Source organism: Prionailurus viverrinus, chromosome D2, assembly GCF_022837055.1.
Source record: "Prionailurus viverrinus isolate Anna chromosome D2, UM_Priviv_1.0, whole genome shotgun sequence".
Taxonomy (NCBI): Eukaryota; Metazoa; Chordata; class Mammalia; order Carnivora; family Felidae; genus Prionailurus; species Prionailurus viverrinus.
Window position 1 is genome coordinate 59,606,936 of NC_062571.1, and position 19,200 is coordinate 59,626,135.

The 19,200-nt window shown below is 38.7% G+C and overlaps 1 protein-coding gene across 1 annotated transcript in view; it reads left to right on the forward strand.

Moving 5' to 3' along the window:
* The first annotated feature begins 1,666 nt into the window (after positions 1–1,666).
* The window catches only part of WNT8B (Wnt family member 8B), a 53,119-nt gene continuing 35,585 nt past the window's right edge, over positions 1,667–19,200 (forward strand). Inside the window, exon 1 of the mRNA XM_047824681.1 lies at positions 1,667–1,675. Coding sequence (XP_047680637.1) covers positions 1,667–1,675 — 9 coding nt within the window. The remainder of the gene's footprint in view (positions 1,676–19,200) is intronic.

Here is a 19,200-nt window from a genome sequence, read left to right on the forward strand (position 1 = left end):
TTCACCACCTTAATCTCTCCTGCCATAGAGCTTCTTGTTCAGAGGAGGTTAAAGTTGATTTGAATAGAAATCTGAGTGTAGAAAGTGCAGAAAGTCAAATTTCTACCTAGAAAGCAATATCTCCATGGCACATATAAGACTGTTATTAATAGGCAGGTTAATTCAGAAACTAGGCAAATTTGGGAATAAAGAAGTTGTCGGAAAGCTGTCCTTTCATTGTACTTTGGTAACAGCAAACATGTTTTTTGTGTGTATGCGTTTCTCACAAAGCTCTGTCCTCAGTGCACACTAAGTGATAATGAGGATTAAGGGGCTTAGAAGCAAACTCAAAAATACCCAAGATGGGAGCTCCAAAAACACAGGCCTTCATTTCCTTTAATCTTTACCCACCTCTTTTTCTCCAGTTAAGTTTTCCTGGCTACCAAAAACTCCTTCCTATTATTGTTTCCCTCTATCATTACAATTTAGAAAAGGGCCCTTAACATCTGTCCCTAAAATCCATTCCTTCAACACAGACTTAGGTGCCTTTTACTTTTCACCATTGTGCCAAGTACTGAGGTTACAACTGTGAATTGGAATTGATCCTCAACTTCAAGGAACTTCTGATTCAGGGGTGATTCAAGAATAAAATGAATTCAAAGATTTATGGTGACCTAAAGCATTTTCCGGACTATAAAGGTGATAACACCTGGATCTCCTTTATAGCTAAGTACATCTTCTGATTTTGTATTATTGAAACCATGGCTCCAAGTCTAAATACACCTGTGTATGCATATAACCTTAGATGTTTACACTGTTAAATTTAAACTGGTCCTTAAGTACAGGGCTTTTGCAATTCATTCATTCCTGGGTTTGTCTCTGAGGTATTTCTTAATACTGATGTCAGAAGTTTCAAGCATACCCACCAATTTTGAGGGTCAAAGGGCATATCTGATAATAAGAACGGTGTTTGGTGTCCACGGATATTTTCTTTTCCCTAGTTCCTTTAAAAAAAAAAATTAATCAAGTTTTATTTTTACAAATGTGCAGTTGGTGGGATCTGTTCATGGATCTTCACTGGCAGCTAGCGTCTCTCCATCCTTGAGGATTCTAGTGTAAATGACTTGGGTCCTGTGCTTTGAAATCCGTTTAAAAAGTCTTTACTAAGGAGCTTCTGGGGATGCGTGGGTGGCTAAGTAGGTTAAGCGTCCAACTCCTGATCTCGGATCAGGTTGTGATCTCATGGTTCGTGGGTTTGAGCCTCACGTCAGGCTCCTCACTGACAGCCCGGAGCCTGCTTGTGATTCTCTCTCTGCCTCTCTGCCCCTCCCCCTCTTAAGCCCATATGTGCTCTCTCTAAATATAAATAAATAAGATTAGAAAAAAAAGGGAGAGAAAGACATCAAAATAAGATTATATTAAAAAAGAGCTTTTGAAAGGCTGCCCTGGCAGGGGAACCACGAATCTACTGTCTCTATGACAACAGCCAGGGTTATAAGCTTATAGTCAGGAACTTCCTTACAAAGTTTGTCATATGTCTGCTTTGTCAAACAAGACCAAGTTACTGAGCTTGTCTTGAACTTTGCCTTTGGACCACCTCTTTTTGGCCTTGCTTCCAGATTTGTTCACCAGGTCTTTGTCTTTCTTGGCTGACTTTCCGGCATCTCTGTTCTTGTCCTTGGGCGGCATGGCCATGGTGAGGCTCAGACGGCAGCTGCTGCCCCTGCGGCCTCACTATCTTCTCCCTAGCTTTGATGGCTTGGTTTGCCTCGTGTGAGAGATATGTTGAATTATTATGTAGAATTCATATTTAACAAACAGCTTTGCAGAGCTGAGTTGTGATACTCTCCATTTTGTTAACCAGTTTGACTATTTGAAACGTGTTTTTACAATTTATTTATTTATTTTTTAAATGGCTATTTATTTTTGAGAGACACAGAGACAGAGCGTGAGTGGGCGAGGGGCAGAGAGAAAGGGAGACACAGAATCCGAAGCAGGCTCCAGGCTCCGAGCTGTCAGCACAGAGCTGACAGGAACCTTGAGATCACGACCTGAGCTGAAATCAAGAGTCGGATGCTTACCGACTGAGCCACTCAGGCACCCCTAACCAAACTCCTAAACAACCAATTTTGAGAATGGCCTCCACACTTTTAGGGGCATGGGAGATAAATGACAGGAATCCCGAAGCATTTGAAAGTTACAGCCTGGTGGAGTCAAAGGGTCACCGGATTTGCAGTCAGGAGACATTGATTGTAGCCTAGCTGTAGTAATCCTCTTTGTTACTTTCCGGGTCTTAGCTTTCTCATTTCTTAAATAATGGCAGTGAATTTCATAATCTCAAAAGTCTCTTCTGGATTGAATAGCCTATTATTCTACAATAGGTAACATGCATTTTACTTAAGGTAAAGTGATATAGAGTGATTTGCACAGATCGCAGAGATTTTGTTTTAAGTATAGCAATATCCAAGAGTCATCTTAAACTCTTATTCATTCTGTAGCTACAGTACAGTGTAGAATTATATATTATGTTCAGAGTAATGATCCTGAGACATTGCAGGATGCCGAATCAGTAAGAGAAGATTTCATTATGTTCATTAGACTACTTATTAAAACAAGAAAATGCACCGAGACAATTTAGGGACATTTCAAACAACAAGTGGCCTCTCATTAATCCATAGTTAATCAGAAACCCAATTAACCAGTATCCTCTATTCCAAGATTTTACTGTTTTTAGACTTATTTATTTTTCTTTACATCCATGACCAAATCACTGATCCAAATCTTAGCCATTTCACATTTATAACACTAAAATCAATGGATTATTCCTCCCTCAAACAATAGAAAAAGCTACCAGAATAATCACCTCAGAGACAGAAAAAGCAATTATTTAAACAAGAAATAGAGATGAATAAAGTGATACAATTCTGAGTTTTGCTTTAGAACACTCCAGATGTACTCTATAGGGTACATGTGCAATTAAAAAACAAGGAAAAAGAAATAAGTAAATAAAGCAACTATTTCCCAAGTATGCTTCTATTTCAATAAATCTTAATCTTTTCTGAATTCCAAAACCCTGTAAGTTTTAAAATATGCTAAATCGGGGTCTGTGGAAAATGTAAGTCACTGATGAGACTGTCGAAAGGCTACTTCTCTTTTGTGTGTGTGTCTTTGCTTTGCTTTTTTTTTTTTTTTAAAGTAAGCGCTATGCCCAACATGGGTCTTGAACTCAAGACCCCAAGATCAGATCCTCTACTGACTGAACAAGCCAGGCACCCCTAGGTCATTTCTCTTTTATTCACTATATTTAAGAAGATAAAGCTAAAGCAGAATTCTTTGAAATCTTAGTGGACACTAACCTGGCTCAACTCTACAGAATAATAAGGCAAGATTATAAAATGATTTTGGTATTCAATTTTTGATTGTAACATTCAGGGAGAATTTTAAGCTTGGCCTATTAAGTCTTCAGATTCATTCATCACTCTGAACTCATTCCAAAATTACGGCTTTCTTTTACAGGATATCCCTTGTAGCGTTCAGTTTTGTCTTCAATCAGTGAGGAAATTTTAGTTTTATATTGACCATGAACATCTCCTCGTCAATTATTATTGTCCAAAATCACATTTCCACTTTTCAAAAAACCAAGACTCTAATTTCCTCTCTTTATACTGCCTTTGATTAGAACTTCTCGACCATTTTCCTTTCTTCAACTACTTCCTTTCACTGGTCAGTTAAGTCAGTCTTTCAGAAATATTATTTTTTATCTCTTTCTCTCTCCTGATTCTCCTTTACTTCTTACTGTTTCAACACAACTTTCCTCCTTATTCAATCTGTCAACCTACACATCTAGATTGAGTAAGTAGTGCACACCTAACAATGCGTGAGGTGAGAATTCGAGGGATATCAGAGATCTAGGCATGGAGCCTGCAGTCAAAGGCTGACCTTCTAGTTAGGAAGACAGCAAACATATCAGAGGAAACAAAACCACGAGGAAACCATTACACTAAGCCATGCGATCCTAGCTGCCGGTGTAACTCTAGAAACTCCTGGTTGAGAAAACCAAGCAGCTGAAGGCTCAAAAGTAGAGAAACAAACCCATGACACCATCTGCCCGGAAAGCTTATGCAAATCTGCAGAGGTGTGAAGCCTTCTCAGTGCTGCCTCTGAACTTGGAGCCTATGTACATGGATGAGAAAACAAACAGTGACTGTAACTAGGTAGATGGTGGATTTATATAAACTTGAACACATCTCCTTTCTGACTGTATTAATTTAGCTGATTGTCACTAAACATGATTAAGCCATTGTCCAGGTACAAGTATCAGAAAAGTATTTGGGGGGGGGGGGAGGGCAGGGAGACAGAGACAGAGAGGTAGAGACAGAGACAAAGACAGAGACACAGATAGAGACAAAGAAACAGAGATTTAGCCTGGTGGGAATCAGTCAAAAGATGCATGATTAGTGATCCAACCTGTTCCACCAACATAAACCCACATATCATTGGGTGGAAATATCACCAGATAGTAGGCCTGCTCTCTTAATTAAGTCCTGTCTTATGTGTACCATATAAAAAATAGCTACAAGACACATCTTACAGCAGGTACTACCCTGGATAGACATGAAGTCACACATGGATTTGGGATTACCATAGTCTCACCCTGACTATGACTGTCACAGAGATTGACGTTTAACCTCAGCTGAAGGCGTGTGCATACCTATGCACTTAGTCTTTCCCCAGTTTATTCTAGTTTCACAAGGTGGAGGTGTTTGATTTCTGGTCTGGGAGGGATGTTCCACCCCATGCCTTCTAGGGGATGTTTACTTCAGGTCAACCGACAGGTAAGGAAAAGAAACTTCATCACCTAAAAATATAAGAAAGTGGTGCCCTCTGCAGGACAAAGTGGAAACTGCAGCCCTGGTGATTTTTTTTTTTAGGAGGGTGATCTGCGCTAGATTACCTCTCTCCACAATGTGGCGCTGCTGTTCTCAGTGTCATTTTTCAGCCAGCTTCCGAGGCAGGTATGAGGAGGAGACAAGGAGGAGAGAGAGGAGACAGTACAGGGTGGGGTTACAAGGGATTAGGAGGAAGGAGAGGTTAAGGAAGAAGGTAAGGAAGAAAGCCAGTTTTTCTGCCTGATAGAGCTTCCCTAGCACTTCAAGTCAGATCCACTGCAATAAGTAAAGTAATCCCCTAACCCAAGTAATTCATTTTGGATCATTTAATCCAATAGTTCTCAACGCGACTGGCCAACAAAATCACCGGGGGGACGTTTTTAAAGATACCAGTTCCTAACTGCAGAGTGTTATGCTAAGTGAAATAAGTCACACAGAGAAAGACAGATACCATATGTTTTCACTCTTATGTGGATCTTGAGACACTTAACTGAAGACCATGGGGGAGGGGAAGGGGAAAAAAAGTTAGAGAGGGAGGCATGCAAACCATAAGAGACTCTTAAAAACGGAGAATAAACTGAGGGTTGATGGGGGGTGGGAGGGAGGGGAAAGTGGGTGATGGGTATTGAGGAGGGCACCTGTTGGGATGACCACTGGGTGTTGTATGGAAACCAATTTGACAATAAATTTCATCTTTAAAAAAAAAGTTACCAGTTCCTAGATTCTACTCAACCCCAAGAAAGTCTGATTCGTAAATTTGAGGAGGGGCCCAGTCATCTGTCTTCAAAAAGTTCTCCTGAAGATCATTGGTGGTTCGTCTACATAAGATTTGGAAGGGAAAAAATAGTTTAAGAGGAATCAGTTCTTGCAGGACTCTGCAAATAGAGCTTCCATTTCTCAAGTCAATAACAGCGAATGTAATGAGAATCTTTTCTGTACCGGTGAGTTCTCTACGAAATAAGAGCACAATTTGTTGAGTAAATTCATCGATGTCTTTTAGGAGCTTACTAAGGAGACCTCTGTTCAGTGTTTTCTCCTGCCCATTTTTGGCAAAAACTCTGTGAAACAACAGATTCATAATTCCCTAGTACCAGACCGCACTGTCTCCCTTTTACGTACCATCATCCCAGTTAGGGAACAAGGGTGATCCGGCTATCTTTGACATCATTCAGAACTGAGTTTGAATCCTGACTTGATAAGTCATCAACTATGGGACATAGTTATCTAAAAATTTATCTAATCTTTTAGATATCTAATCTTTCTGAACCTTTATTTATAACAGGAGATAGTCATACCTGCCTCTAAAGTCTGTTACAAGATTCAAATGAGATCATTTAAAGTTCTTAGCAACCTGCCTGGTGCATGGTGTTTAATAACTATCATTTATTAATAGTAGTAGTAGCCTGCCACCTTGATCTCTAGACCTCGTCTAAGTACGTGTCATCCATTGACCCTCTATGTTCACAGTTTTCCATGCCCTAATGCCCTGTTTTGAGGAGAACTACTGACCTTACCTCTATAACCTATAAAGAAAGGAAAGTGTGCTTCCCGTCCCAGAATCGTCACAGGTAAATGTAATAACTATATTTCTCCATCCTAATTCCCTTTCCCATGCCTCTATCTGTAATTTAGAATGATTTTGTTGGAATTTACCTGAGTGGGAGTTTTCAGACTTTCGTAAGCAATAGGATAATCAGGAGCACATATACAAAGTGCAGTTTCCTAGGCTACTTGGCGGGATTCTGCACTTGATTTTAAGCAAAATGCTGAGAAACGATGGGCAGGATTCTGATCATTGTGTGGTACACCTTAAACATATACAATGTTATATGCCAATTATATCTCAACAAAGCTCTTGGGGCAGGGGGAGTTACCTAGTCCCAGGGTAGCAAACTGAAAAGCTCTTGGAGGCCAAGCAGATCATGCACCTGGATGAAGGAGCAGAGTGTAAGGACAATGTTTACCAAACAGAACTGGAAAGTACATGCCCTGCATATCTTTCTTTTTAAAAATTAAGTTATAATGTACTAATTGAAATCATCTTCTAAACAAATAAAATCTGTTGTTAAGCCAGGAAAGATAAAATGACTTGCTCAATGTTACTTGTAGTGGTAGAGGTGGGCCCAGAGCCTCACTTTGTGAATACCCTGGTTCCTATGCCATGTTGTTTCACAAGCGGACTCAATAGTCTCCTTCTTCTTTGGCCCAAGACTAAATATCATACCCAGCTGGAGAAAAGGAAAAATAGCATTTGGAAAGTCCAGCTCAGGATTACTCTAGCCTGGACTATTTCCCCAAACAGAGTTTTCTTAGAGAAAAGCAGTAAGAATTCATGGAGGAAGACTTTTCCCTGGGGCCCCAAGTGCAGAGATCTGTCAAACTGCAGACAAATAGCATCAATTATTTTGTGACGGATCTTCACACTATTTAAATATTTCTTTTTCTTTTTTTTTTTTTAACGTTTATTTACTATTAAGACAGAGAGACACAGAGCGTGAGCAGGGGAGGGGGAGACAGAGGGGGAGACACAGAATCCAAACCAGGCTCCAGGCTCTGAGCTGTCAGCACAGACCTGACGCGGGGCTCGAAGTCACAAACTGAGAGATCATGACCGGAGCTGAAGTCAGTGGCTCAACCGACCAAGCCACCCACGCGCCCCTAAAAGTTTATTTTTCAAAGCAACCAAAGCAGTTTTATTCTTCTTGAGAGGGCTATCCGCCTGGTAATGGTGATCAATAACAAAAACTAATAGACTATATTAGTCCTTACAGATGTCCCAAACATATCATTAAGTGGAAAACCCAAATTGCAATATTGATTGCAAAAAATATAGATTGTAAAGCAGTGGGAATATACATATACATATATATATATATATATATTTATATATATATATATTTCTTCATATATATATATTTCTTCATATATATATATATGAGGAAAGTATTCCCGTTTTATTTTATATATCTCTAAATTTTTAAAAAGACAACTAGAATGTCTCATTTTTGTACATCTTTTCAAAAATCAAATACAAATACTAGATAAACAGCAGTGATGACAGCATAGTTATTTAATCTCTCTAAATCCCCACATAATAACCAAGAGCAACCCCCCCCCAAAAAAACAACCCAGAAACCAAGAGAGCAACAGAGAGTAAGACCAAAATCTACACCAAGCAGGAGAGAGCAATTCAACAACAGCCACAACATTTGCATAATTTCAGCGTCTGTGCAAGAAAGCAGAGGAAGCAACAAGACATCTAACAGACCCCCAAACTGGAAAACCCCAAAATAGCCAAGAGGAAAGGGAGGTGAGTCAATTTGAAAACATGAGATTAAACGGAGAGTTTGGCCTAATCCTATTAGTGGCTTAGAGCATGGGGCCCATAAAACCTGAAGGGGTTAGAGCAATCTAACCCCTTAGAAACTCTTGAAACTGACCAACCAGGGCTCCATTCTGGGATATGGCCACACACTGAGAGCAACTTCTGGGTGTAGAATCAAAATTGAGTAGGATTGGGATAATAGAGTCAAGGAAAGACAAGGTCCAGATCAAGTGGGGGAGGGAACAATGTCAGGAAGCTGTAGTAATCAAGGCACCATACTTTTAAACTATACTCATATCTCCTAAAATTTTAGGAAAACCAACAGCACATTAAAGAACAACAACAACAGGGGGCGCCTGGGTGGCTCAGTTGGTTAAGCATCCGACTTCGGCTCAGGTCGTGATGTCACAGTCCATGAGTTCGAGCCCCGCGTCAGGCTCTGTGCTGACAGCTCAGAGCCTGGAGCCTGCTTTGGATTCTATGTCTCCCTCTCTCTCTCTCTGCCCCTCCCCCTCTTGTGCTTGCTCTCTCTCTCTCAAAAATAAATAAACATTAAAAAATTTAAAAAACAACAGAAAAGTATGAAGTTTAAATCCGATAAAAGAAGATATTATACAGAAAAGGAAAGAAAGAAGCAGAACATTTGTACAGATAATGCCAGAAAGACTAAAACTATTATACTCTGTTTCCAAACAAACAGAAAACCAATTAAAAATAATACAAGACATAAAAGAAGAGTTGAAATAAAAAATAGAAAAACTCATGAATTAAGTGATAAAACTCATGGAAGAATTAGAAATAAAAGAAAAAATTTCAGAAATAAAGATTAAATGACGAGGAACATCACAGTGAAAAATACAACAGATAATGCCTTTGGATAAGTAAACGGTAACAAAGGAGGGAAGTTTAAAAACCAGAAAGAAGTAAAACATTAAAGAGAAAGCAACAAATACTGAAGATAAAAATAAGAACATCCAATGGAGAGATAATGATCTATACAATTATTGTTGTGAGAGACTCCAACTATATTGGGAACATAAATGTTTAGGAATTTTTAACTTTTTAGTTAAAATTTAAACTAAAAAAAAAAATTAAAAGTTCACTTGATGCAATTGAAGCTGTTTCACTAATTAGAATCCCAATCTCCTTTCCTAGGGAAGCTATCCTCTAGCTAGTTACAAAAAAGATCACTCAGGTGAAGACAGTAATAGAAGCCAGGATCCCTTACATCTTGGACTGATCCAGATTTTATGGTTCCTGGAAGTTATACAATGTGGGGAGACTTCTTTAAGAAAAAGGACAAAAAAATGCCTTATTTTTGTAAATTTTACAAAAACAGAGCAGTTCAAGGGGCCCTAATTTAGTCTTGGAGGTCCATCTCTGCCCATGCTTACTTCTAATACCAGAATAGGCTCTCCTCTAGCTTGTTTTACATGATTTCTTTCAAAAAGACTTTACTTTTCTAGAGGAGTTTGAGGTTCACAGCAAAATTATGAGCAAAGCGCAGAGATTTTCCATATACCCCTATCCCCACACATGCACAGTCTCCCCCATTATCCACATCACCCACCAGAGTGGTACCTTTATAACTGAGAACATACACTGATACATCATAATTATCTAAAGTCCATAGTTGACATTAGGGTCTACTCTGGCGGCTGCACATTCTATGGATTTGTACAAATGTGCAATGGCATCTATCTGTTATTATGATATCACGCAGAGTAGTTCCACTGATGTAAAAATCCTTGGTCCTCCACCTATTCATCCCTCCCCACCAATACTTGGCAACCACTGATCTTCATCTCCATAGTTTTGCCTTTTACAGAATGTCCTTTAGCAGAGTGCCGTTGCTGACATGGAATAGCTTGCTTTTATTTTTTCCTTTATCTTATTTTCTATTTTTTCTATTGTGGTACAAAATACATAACACAGTATTCACCACCTTAAATACTTTTGAGGATACAGTTCAGTAGTGTTAGGTATATCCACATTTTTTGTGAAATAGATCTATTCTCTTTCCTCTTGCCCCAAACGATCTCCTTTTTTGTACTCTGCTTTTTCTCGACAGCATCCACGTCACTCAGATTCAAAATCTCAGAAACAACCAACAACCTCTGAGTACTTCTGTTCCACTTATTAACTCCATTCAGCTCCACCTGTAAGTTCTGGTGGTTGAGTCAGCCTCCAAGAAAGATGTTTCTCATGTAATCAGTCCCCCCTTTCCAAGGTAATAATTGTAAGAGTTTTATAAGTGATTCTCTTATTTCCAGGATCTCTCCCCTGGAGCCATTTTTTAAAACCCAAATGAACATTTTTTATAAAAGTTTTTCATCATGTTATTCCTCTGTTCAGAAAACACTTCAGTGACTCCCCCTACAAAATAAAATATGGTGTCCTTAGCCTATCATACGAGGTTCTGCATAATGTGCCATAACTTATCTTTTTAGCCTCATATCCAACAAGCATGGTGTGATTTCAGGGTATTAACAAGAAGAAAAGAGCCATTTTCAATGTACAAAGTAGAGAATGCATCTCCAATACCATCCCATAACAGTACTATGAGCCTGGTTTCATTAGTTTTTGCATCTCAAAGAATGCCTTTCCAACCCCAAACGATGTAAGACTACACACCATTGTGAAATCACAGGCAAGAGAAGTAAAATGTTCTTGCTTCTTGAATGTCTGCATTATTTTCTTTTGGAAGTAACAGAAGTATAACTCCTCTGGAAAATCGTGGAACCAAAGTACTGAAAAAAATCTTCTGATCTGTCCACTTCTCTTTACATCCATTGCTACCACCCTTGGCCAAAATCCACCATCTCTCACCTGGACTATCACAGTAGCCTCCTAAATTGTTCTCCCTGCTTCTATTCTACACCCCTCTAATCCATTCTTCACACAGCAAGCAGAATACATTCTCCTACAATATAAGCCATACGTGATGCTTCCCTGCTTAAGCCCTCCTATGGCTTCCCATTGCCCTTAAAAATAAAACCCAAGCACTTTGAAGGCTCTTTCTGATCTAGTTTGTTCTACCTCTTTGACTTTATCTCCCCTCTTTGCTTGCTATGCTTCAACCATACAGCTCTTCCTTTTGCTCTGGACACCTGCCCAGCTTGTTCCTACCTTTAGGCCCATTGCATTTACTTTTTTCACTAGAATGCTCTTTTCTGGATTTAGGCCAGATGGCTCCTTTTTATCTTTCAGATTTCACCTCATAAATCGCCTCCTCAGAAATGCTTTCTATGAGCATACAATTTAAATAGACCTTTAGTCATTTCCTATCAATTACCTTGTTTCATAATACGTATCATCTGAAATTATTTTGCCATTGGTTCATTTTATATCTCCCTCCCACCTCTGTAATAAAAGCCCCATGACAAGAGTTGGTCTGTTTTCTTCACAGCTGTATCCCTGTCCATGGAACAGTTTCTAGCACAATACAGGCACTCATTAAATGTGTTGGATGAATGAACTACCTTCAAGCAATCTGAAAGGAGAGAAGCCTGTTCTCTCCTTAAATATCTCCAGAGAAGATTCCACCACTTTCTGAAAAATGAATTCCAGCATCCAATAACTTTTAGTTGTCAGAAAGGTCCTCCTAATATCCAGCTTAAATCCTTCCTAAGGCAATTGCTGTCTCTTCTCATTTGATTCTCAATGGAATCATTAAATTGCCTTTTTATGTCAGTAATAAGTTTGTTATTGGCTCTCCTAACACTAGTGCTACTTCTCACGCTTTCTAACACTGTTCTCTTCTGTTCTTGTCAAAGTTCTCTGTCTCAAGCTTCATTTGTGATCCCAACACTGAACACAAATATTACTGCTTGAAATAATGCCTATGTAAGAAAATCTCAACTTGAAAAGAGTAGTCCTGGGGCACGTGGGTAGCTCAGTCAGTTAAGTACCTGACTCTTGATTTCAGCTCAGGGCATGATCTCACAGTTTGTGGATTTGAGCCCTCCATCAGACTCTACACTGACAGTGCAGAGCCTGCTTGGGATTCTCTCCCTCTCTCTCTGCCCCTCCCTTGCTCATGCGCTCTTTCTCTGTCTCTGGGTCTCTCTCTCTCCCTCTCTAAATAAATAAATAAATAAACAAACACACACACAGACACACACACACACACACATTAAAAAAAAAAGTAGTCCTTACATCATCCCACCTCTTCCTTGACCTCCTTTTCTACAGGTTCTGCATATGAATTCATAAGTGTCTGTTGTGAAAGTGGTTGGACCTTCTCAAGAATCTGTAGGTGTAAATAAGAAGATGCAAAATAACTAGAGGACATAAATCGTAGAAAAGCTTCTCAACATGACTGGCCCACTTGTATTTTGGCCACTCCACACAAAGCAAGTCATAGGCACAAGGTCTGAAATTCCAACAATCCAGAAGAGAGTTGAATGAATAACTGTGAAGACATACTTTAGTGAGAAGATTAAAAGTGGGCTTTGGGGGTAAATCTCAAAGTTGAGATGAGGAAAAAGTAAAACTAAGGACCTCATCTTGGCTGAACTAAAGAGAGAAAGGATTTTTTCATACTTGAATCAGAATAGTTAGGGGGATTGGAGCACACTGATGTGCTCATGTGATGTGATGGTGGCATCAGCCATCCATGCTGTATAGCCCTCTGGGACCATCTAAACTTGTGTATGAGGAAAAAGGAAACCAAAAGTATTCAGCCCAATGAATACTGATAAGTCTCTGTGTGAATGTAGACAAATTATATATAGAAATATCAGTTAGAGAATATCATCTAAGATGAACAAAAGTCATAATGAGAAAAAAGAAAGAAATCATTACCTCTTGGAATGTGCTCACCAATTTTCTCACAGCCTATAGGAGAATGACAATCCTACTGGGAAATAAGAAGACAAAAAAGGTAAAGCCTAGCATATAAGACCAAGACAAAAGGTTGGGCATGTAGTCTACTGAGAAGTAATGGTACTTACCTAAAGATAGATCTTGAGTCTCAACGTATTTGCTTCTTGTAAGAAGCAAAGCTGACACTTGTAAAATCTCATAAAGTGATGGGGAGTGGGAAGAGAGAATAAATCCATAGCAGCATCAAGAAACAAGAAAGAGCATCGCTCTTCTGTGAGAAGTGTTAAGGTGATTTGCAAAGATAAAAAGCAGCCAAGATAGTCACACGGAGATGGGTAAGGTGGCAAGGGAAATAAAAACACTCAAAGGTTATTATCTTGTTTGTGAAAAAGACAGAGACACTGATTAACCTGAGATGTCAGTAAAAAAATATAAATTAAATATGTATTCTAAAATTTAAGGTCAATCGCTAAAGAATAGGATAAAGATATACAATTTCTAAATGGCTAGAGAAGAAATAGGGAACCAACTTATGAAAGGAGTATTTATGATGGTGATGGTGATGATGATGATGATGAGGGAGATGATGATGACAGTAGTCATGACACAAAAAGAATCCATTAAGTGGATAACATAAAATAAGAGGTGGATACAACCAAACATATCAGTAATCACAAAAAAACTGATTGAATTAAATTTCCACCTGAAAGAACAGGCTCTCTTTTTATTTGAAAATAAAAACTCTAAGGGGCGACTTGGTGGCTCAGTTGGTTAAGCGTTCAACTCTTGATCTCAGCTCAAGGCTTGTTGTCAGGATTGTGAGTTCAAGCCCCGTGGTGGGCTCCATACTGGGTGTAGAGCCTACTTTAAAAAAAAACAACCACACTAATTCAGAGCCATGTGCTGTTTCCAAGGTACATGCCTAAAGCAAAATGAAACCAAAAAGAAAAACAGGGAAAAAGGAAAAAATACAGCAGACATTATAGAGAGAAGCTTAAAATGTATTCATATAAGATGAAAAGAGATTTCAAGGCTAAAAACTTGAAATGGGACAGAAAGGGATATTTCACATTAGTGAAAGTTCAAAGCATTAAGAAGATATGACCATCTTAAAATTTTATGCACCTAACTCACAGCTTTAGAATTTATAAACAAAAATGAGAAACATAAAGGAGAAATTAAAAATTACAATATCAGTATGAGAAACTTAAATATACTTCTTCAAGAAATGTATAGACTATGTAAGTTGAAAACACATAGGAGCAGTATGAATTCATGTTTAGCTTAAGATAAAATACAGATGGATACATTTACAAATATTTATAGATATATACACACACACAGGTTAGGATACACGCATGTATCTCCTTGCTTTATAAGCTGAGAAGGCCTTGAGGTAATGATACCTTAGTAGGAATGAGCACACTTAGTGCCAAGATCTTGGTTCTAATACCAGTCTCCAATAAAAACAACCACGGTCCTTGGGGAAATGGCTGTTCTCAAACTGGGCCAGGAAATATACAAGATAAGCCTGGAGATTCTTATAGTGCCAGAAAGTAGGAAAGGGCTCAAAAACAAAAGACAAACAACAACAACAAACTCACAATGACAGAGGTATGTCAAAGGGACACAAGAGCCAACTGAAAGAGCTCCCAGTGGCCAAATGTGAAACAACTAGAGCAGGAAAATAAATAAAGCAATAATTAGTTATAATTCAAGGTATAAAATAAATATTTAGGAGTCCTTACTAATATAAGTAAAAGATTGAATAAATGAATGAATGAATGAGTGAATAATAAATTAGATGCATCCCCCATGTAGAAGAATTCCATGTAGGGCCTCAGTCAGTTAAATGTCTGAATCTTGATTTTGGCTCAGGTCATGATGTCACAGTCATGAGATCGAGCACCGTGTTGGGCTCTGCACTGACAGTGTGGATGGAGCCTGCTTGGGATTCTCTCCCCGCCCCACCCGCTCCATTCCCCCCCACCTCTCCCTTTCAAAAATAAATAAATAAACATTAAAAAAATTAGAAGAATTCCAAGTAACTTATGTATGCATTCCACTCTCAAGGAGGTGGATGAAAACTCCCCACTCCTTAAGTGTGGGCTGCACACAGTGACCTCTTTCCAAAGATTACAGTATGGAAATGGGGGAAAAACCACTGAACACAAATACTACTAACAAACAGTATCTCAGCCACGTGATCAAGGTCAACATCAGTAGTGATTGTCATGTTGATAGTATGTATTCTAGATACGTGATGAAAATGGCACTTTACCCTCTCTGGTCTTCCTCCCTCAAACCATAACTGTATCTAATCATCAGAAAAATATCAGACAAATTGCAGCAGAGGGGCATCTTACAAAATACTTGACCAGTTTTCTCAAAACTGTCAAGGTCATCAAAAACCAGGAAAGCCTGAGCAACTATTACATGAAAAATTATAATATTCAGGGGAAACTGGGTGTTGTAATATTAAGGGAAAACTCTATTATCTTTGGACTTTTTCTGTAAACCTAAAACTGCTCTAAAATATAAAATCTGGGAGTGCCTGGGTGGGTCAGTCAGTTGAGCATCTGACTCTTGGTTTCGGCTCAGGTCATGATCTCACGGTTTGTGGGTTTGAGCCCGGCATGAGGCTCCATGCTATCAGCCTCATCAGCTATCAGCATGGAGCCTACTTGGGATTCTCTCTCTCTCCCTCTCTCTCTGGCCCTCCCTGCTCAAGCTCTCTGTCAATAATAAATAAATAAACTTAAAAAAATAAAAAATAAAATAAAATAAATATTTTTTTAGGGGCACCTAGGTGACTCACTTGGTTGGGCATCTGACTCTGTTTCGGCTCAGGTCATGATCTCAGGGTTGGTGTGTTCAAGTCCCACATCAGGCTCTGCACTGTAAGTGCAAAGCCTGCTTGGGATTCTCTCTCTCCCTGTCTCTCTACCCCTTCCCTGCATGTGTGCTCTCTCTCTCTTTCCCTCCCTCTCTCTTAAAATAAATAAACTTGAAAAAAATTTTTTAATAAAAAATAAAATCTATTTTAAAATTAAAGGAATGATAGACACAAACAGATAGAAGGACAAAAAACTTGAATAATACAATTAAGAAGCTTGACCCAGAACTTCTAGTTCTGTTAGTATGGCAGACTGAACAACTCCACTGAAAGCATCTAAATATGCTAGATAAAATATTTTTAGAAATCTCCTTAATAAATGAATTCCATGAGCCAACAGATAGTAAGGACTTCTTCGGGACCAGTTGCTTAGATTGCTCTCACCTGAGCAAGGGACCAGGCATGAGTTCTAGGAAAGGCCCAGACTGCACAAAGAAGTTTCCATGTGCAACTTGCACCAACAAGACCCAGTACTTCCAGCTGACAGGTAAAGCCTGGTACAGTGGGGAGTAAGCCACAAAAACCAGGCTATGCCCCAGCCTAGGCTGCAGGGTCCTGTTCTATCTTACCTTGGCTGTCTCAATAACCCAGCCTGCACTGAGGTTGTGACCCCACAGCCCAAAGTTGGGATGCCAGCACATCTTTGACCTGGGGCTTGGACCCCATAAGGAGCAGCCAGCTGAAAGTTGGCCTCCCCCAGGAAGAACCTGTAGAACCAAGTTTGGGGTGACTTTCCAAATGTATACCCCATTAGGTCTTTGTGAAAGAAAGAAAGAAAGAAAGAAAGAGAATGAAAAGAAAAGAAAAAGAAGAAGAAAAAGAACAAGTTACTGCTTATGTTCTCTTCTTGGATTTTTATGGTTTCAGTTCTCACATTTAGGTCTTTAATCCATTTTGAATTTATTTTTGTGTATGGTGTGTGAAAATGGTCCAGTATCATTCTTTTGCACATTGCTGTCCAGTTTACCAACACCATTTGTTGATTAGACATTATTTTTTCCCATTGGATATTCTTTCCTGCTTTGTCAAAGATTAATTGACCATATAATTGTGGGTTCATTTCTGAGTTTTCTATTCTGTTCTATTGATCCATGTTTCTATTTTCGTGCCAGTATCATACTGTTTTGATTACTACAGTTTTGTAACATAACTTGAAGTCTGGAACTGTGATGCCTCCAGCTTTGTTTTTCTTTTTCAAGGTTGTTTTGGGCTTTTGTGGTGCTATAAAAATTTTAGGATTATTTGTTCTAGCTCTGTGAAAGGGGCTGTTGGTATTTTGATAGGGATTGCATTAAATGTATAGATTGCTTTGGGTAGTATACAAATTCTTTCTAGACATGTCTCCTGAGACAAGAGAAACAAAATAAAAAATAAAGTACTGGGACTACATCAAAATAAAAAGCTTCTATACAGCGAAGGAAACAATCCATGAAACTAAAAGGCAACCTATGGAATGGGAGTAGATATTTGCAAATGAAATATCTAATAAAGGGTCAGTATCCAAAATATATAAAGAACTTATAAAACTCAACACTCAAAAAAACAAATAACCCAATCAAAAATGGGCAGAAGACACGAATAGATATTTTTCCAAAAAAGACATACAGATGGCCAACAGACACGTAAAAAGATGCTCAACATCACTATCATCAGGAAATACAAATCAAAACCAGGATGAGATACCACCTCACACCTGTCAGAATGGCTAAAATCAATAATACAAGAAACAACAAGTGTGGACCAGGATGAGGAAAAAAGGGAATCCTCTTGCACTGCTGGTGGGCATGCAACTGGTATAGCCACTTTGGAAAACAGTATGGAGGTTCCTCAAAAAGTGAAAAATAGAACTACCCTACAACCCAGCAATCACACTACTAGGTATTTACCCAAAGAATACAAAAATACTACTTCAAAGGGATACATGCACCCCAATGTTTATAGCAACATTATCTACAATAGCCAAATTATACAAACAGCCCAAGTGCCCAACAATTGATAAATGGATAAAGAAGAGGTGGTGTATATATATACAGTGGATATATATTACTCAGCCATAAAAAGAATTAAATCTTACCATTTGCAATGACATGGATGGAGCTAGAGTATTATGCTAAGCAAAGTAACTTAGAGAAAGACAAATATCATATGATTTCACTCACATGTGGAATTTAAGAAACAAAACAAATGAACTTAGTGGGGGAAAGAGAGACAAACCAAGAAACAGACTCTCAACTATAGAGAACAAACTGATGGTTAGCAGAAGGGAGGTGGGTAGGGGGATCGGTGATGGGGATTAAGGAATACACTTGTCATGATGAGCACCAGGCATTATATGTAAGTGTTGAATCACTGTGTTGTACACCTGAAACTAATATGACACTGTATGTTAACTAACTGGAATTTAAATAAAACATTAACAAAAATAAAAGAAAAAGGAAAGCAACCAATATAATTCATGTATTTTCATATTAAAGAAAGCGTGTTTATTCACTAGATGGATAAAATGTATAGGAGAAAATGCATAATCAAAAAAAATTATAAAACTAGGAATAAATGGGAACTTCCTTTATTTGATAAAGCCTCTACAAAAACTCCCTATATCATTTATCCATCACTGCCTGACAAATTACCCCAAAGCTTAATGACTTAACACAATAATAAACACTTATGTTCTCACACACTTTCTGCAGGTCAGAAATTTGGAGGACCTTAGCTGGGTGGTTCTAGTTTAGGGTTTCATAAGAAACACTAAGAATATTGGCCAGTACTGCAGTCATCTGAAAGCAGGACAGGAGCTGGAGAAGCCTCTTCCAAAGGGGCTTACTCACAGAGTTGGCAAATTGGTGCTCGATGCTCGCAGGAGACCACTCTGCCACATTGACCCTCCCATAGCACTGCCTAAGAATGCTCCCAACACAGCATCTGGCTTCCAAAAACGAGCAAAGCAAAACAGCACTATCTATTATAACCTAGTCTCAGAAGTCAAACTGTCATTTCCTCAGTACACTATGACACAGGCCAGCCCTATTCAGGGTTGAAGTGTGAATATCATTAGACAAAGACCATTTGGGGGTGATCTTGGGGACTGGTTATCACAACACCATGCTGAATATCTTATTTCATGGTGAAACATTCAAATTATCCCCTATAAGTTCATGAACAAGAAAAAGGTTGCCATTACCATTGCTTCTATTCAACAGTGGACTAGAGGACTTAGCTGACACAGAAAAACAAGAAAAAGGAACCAATGGAAGAAAAAGTCACTATTTGCAGATCATATAGAT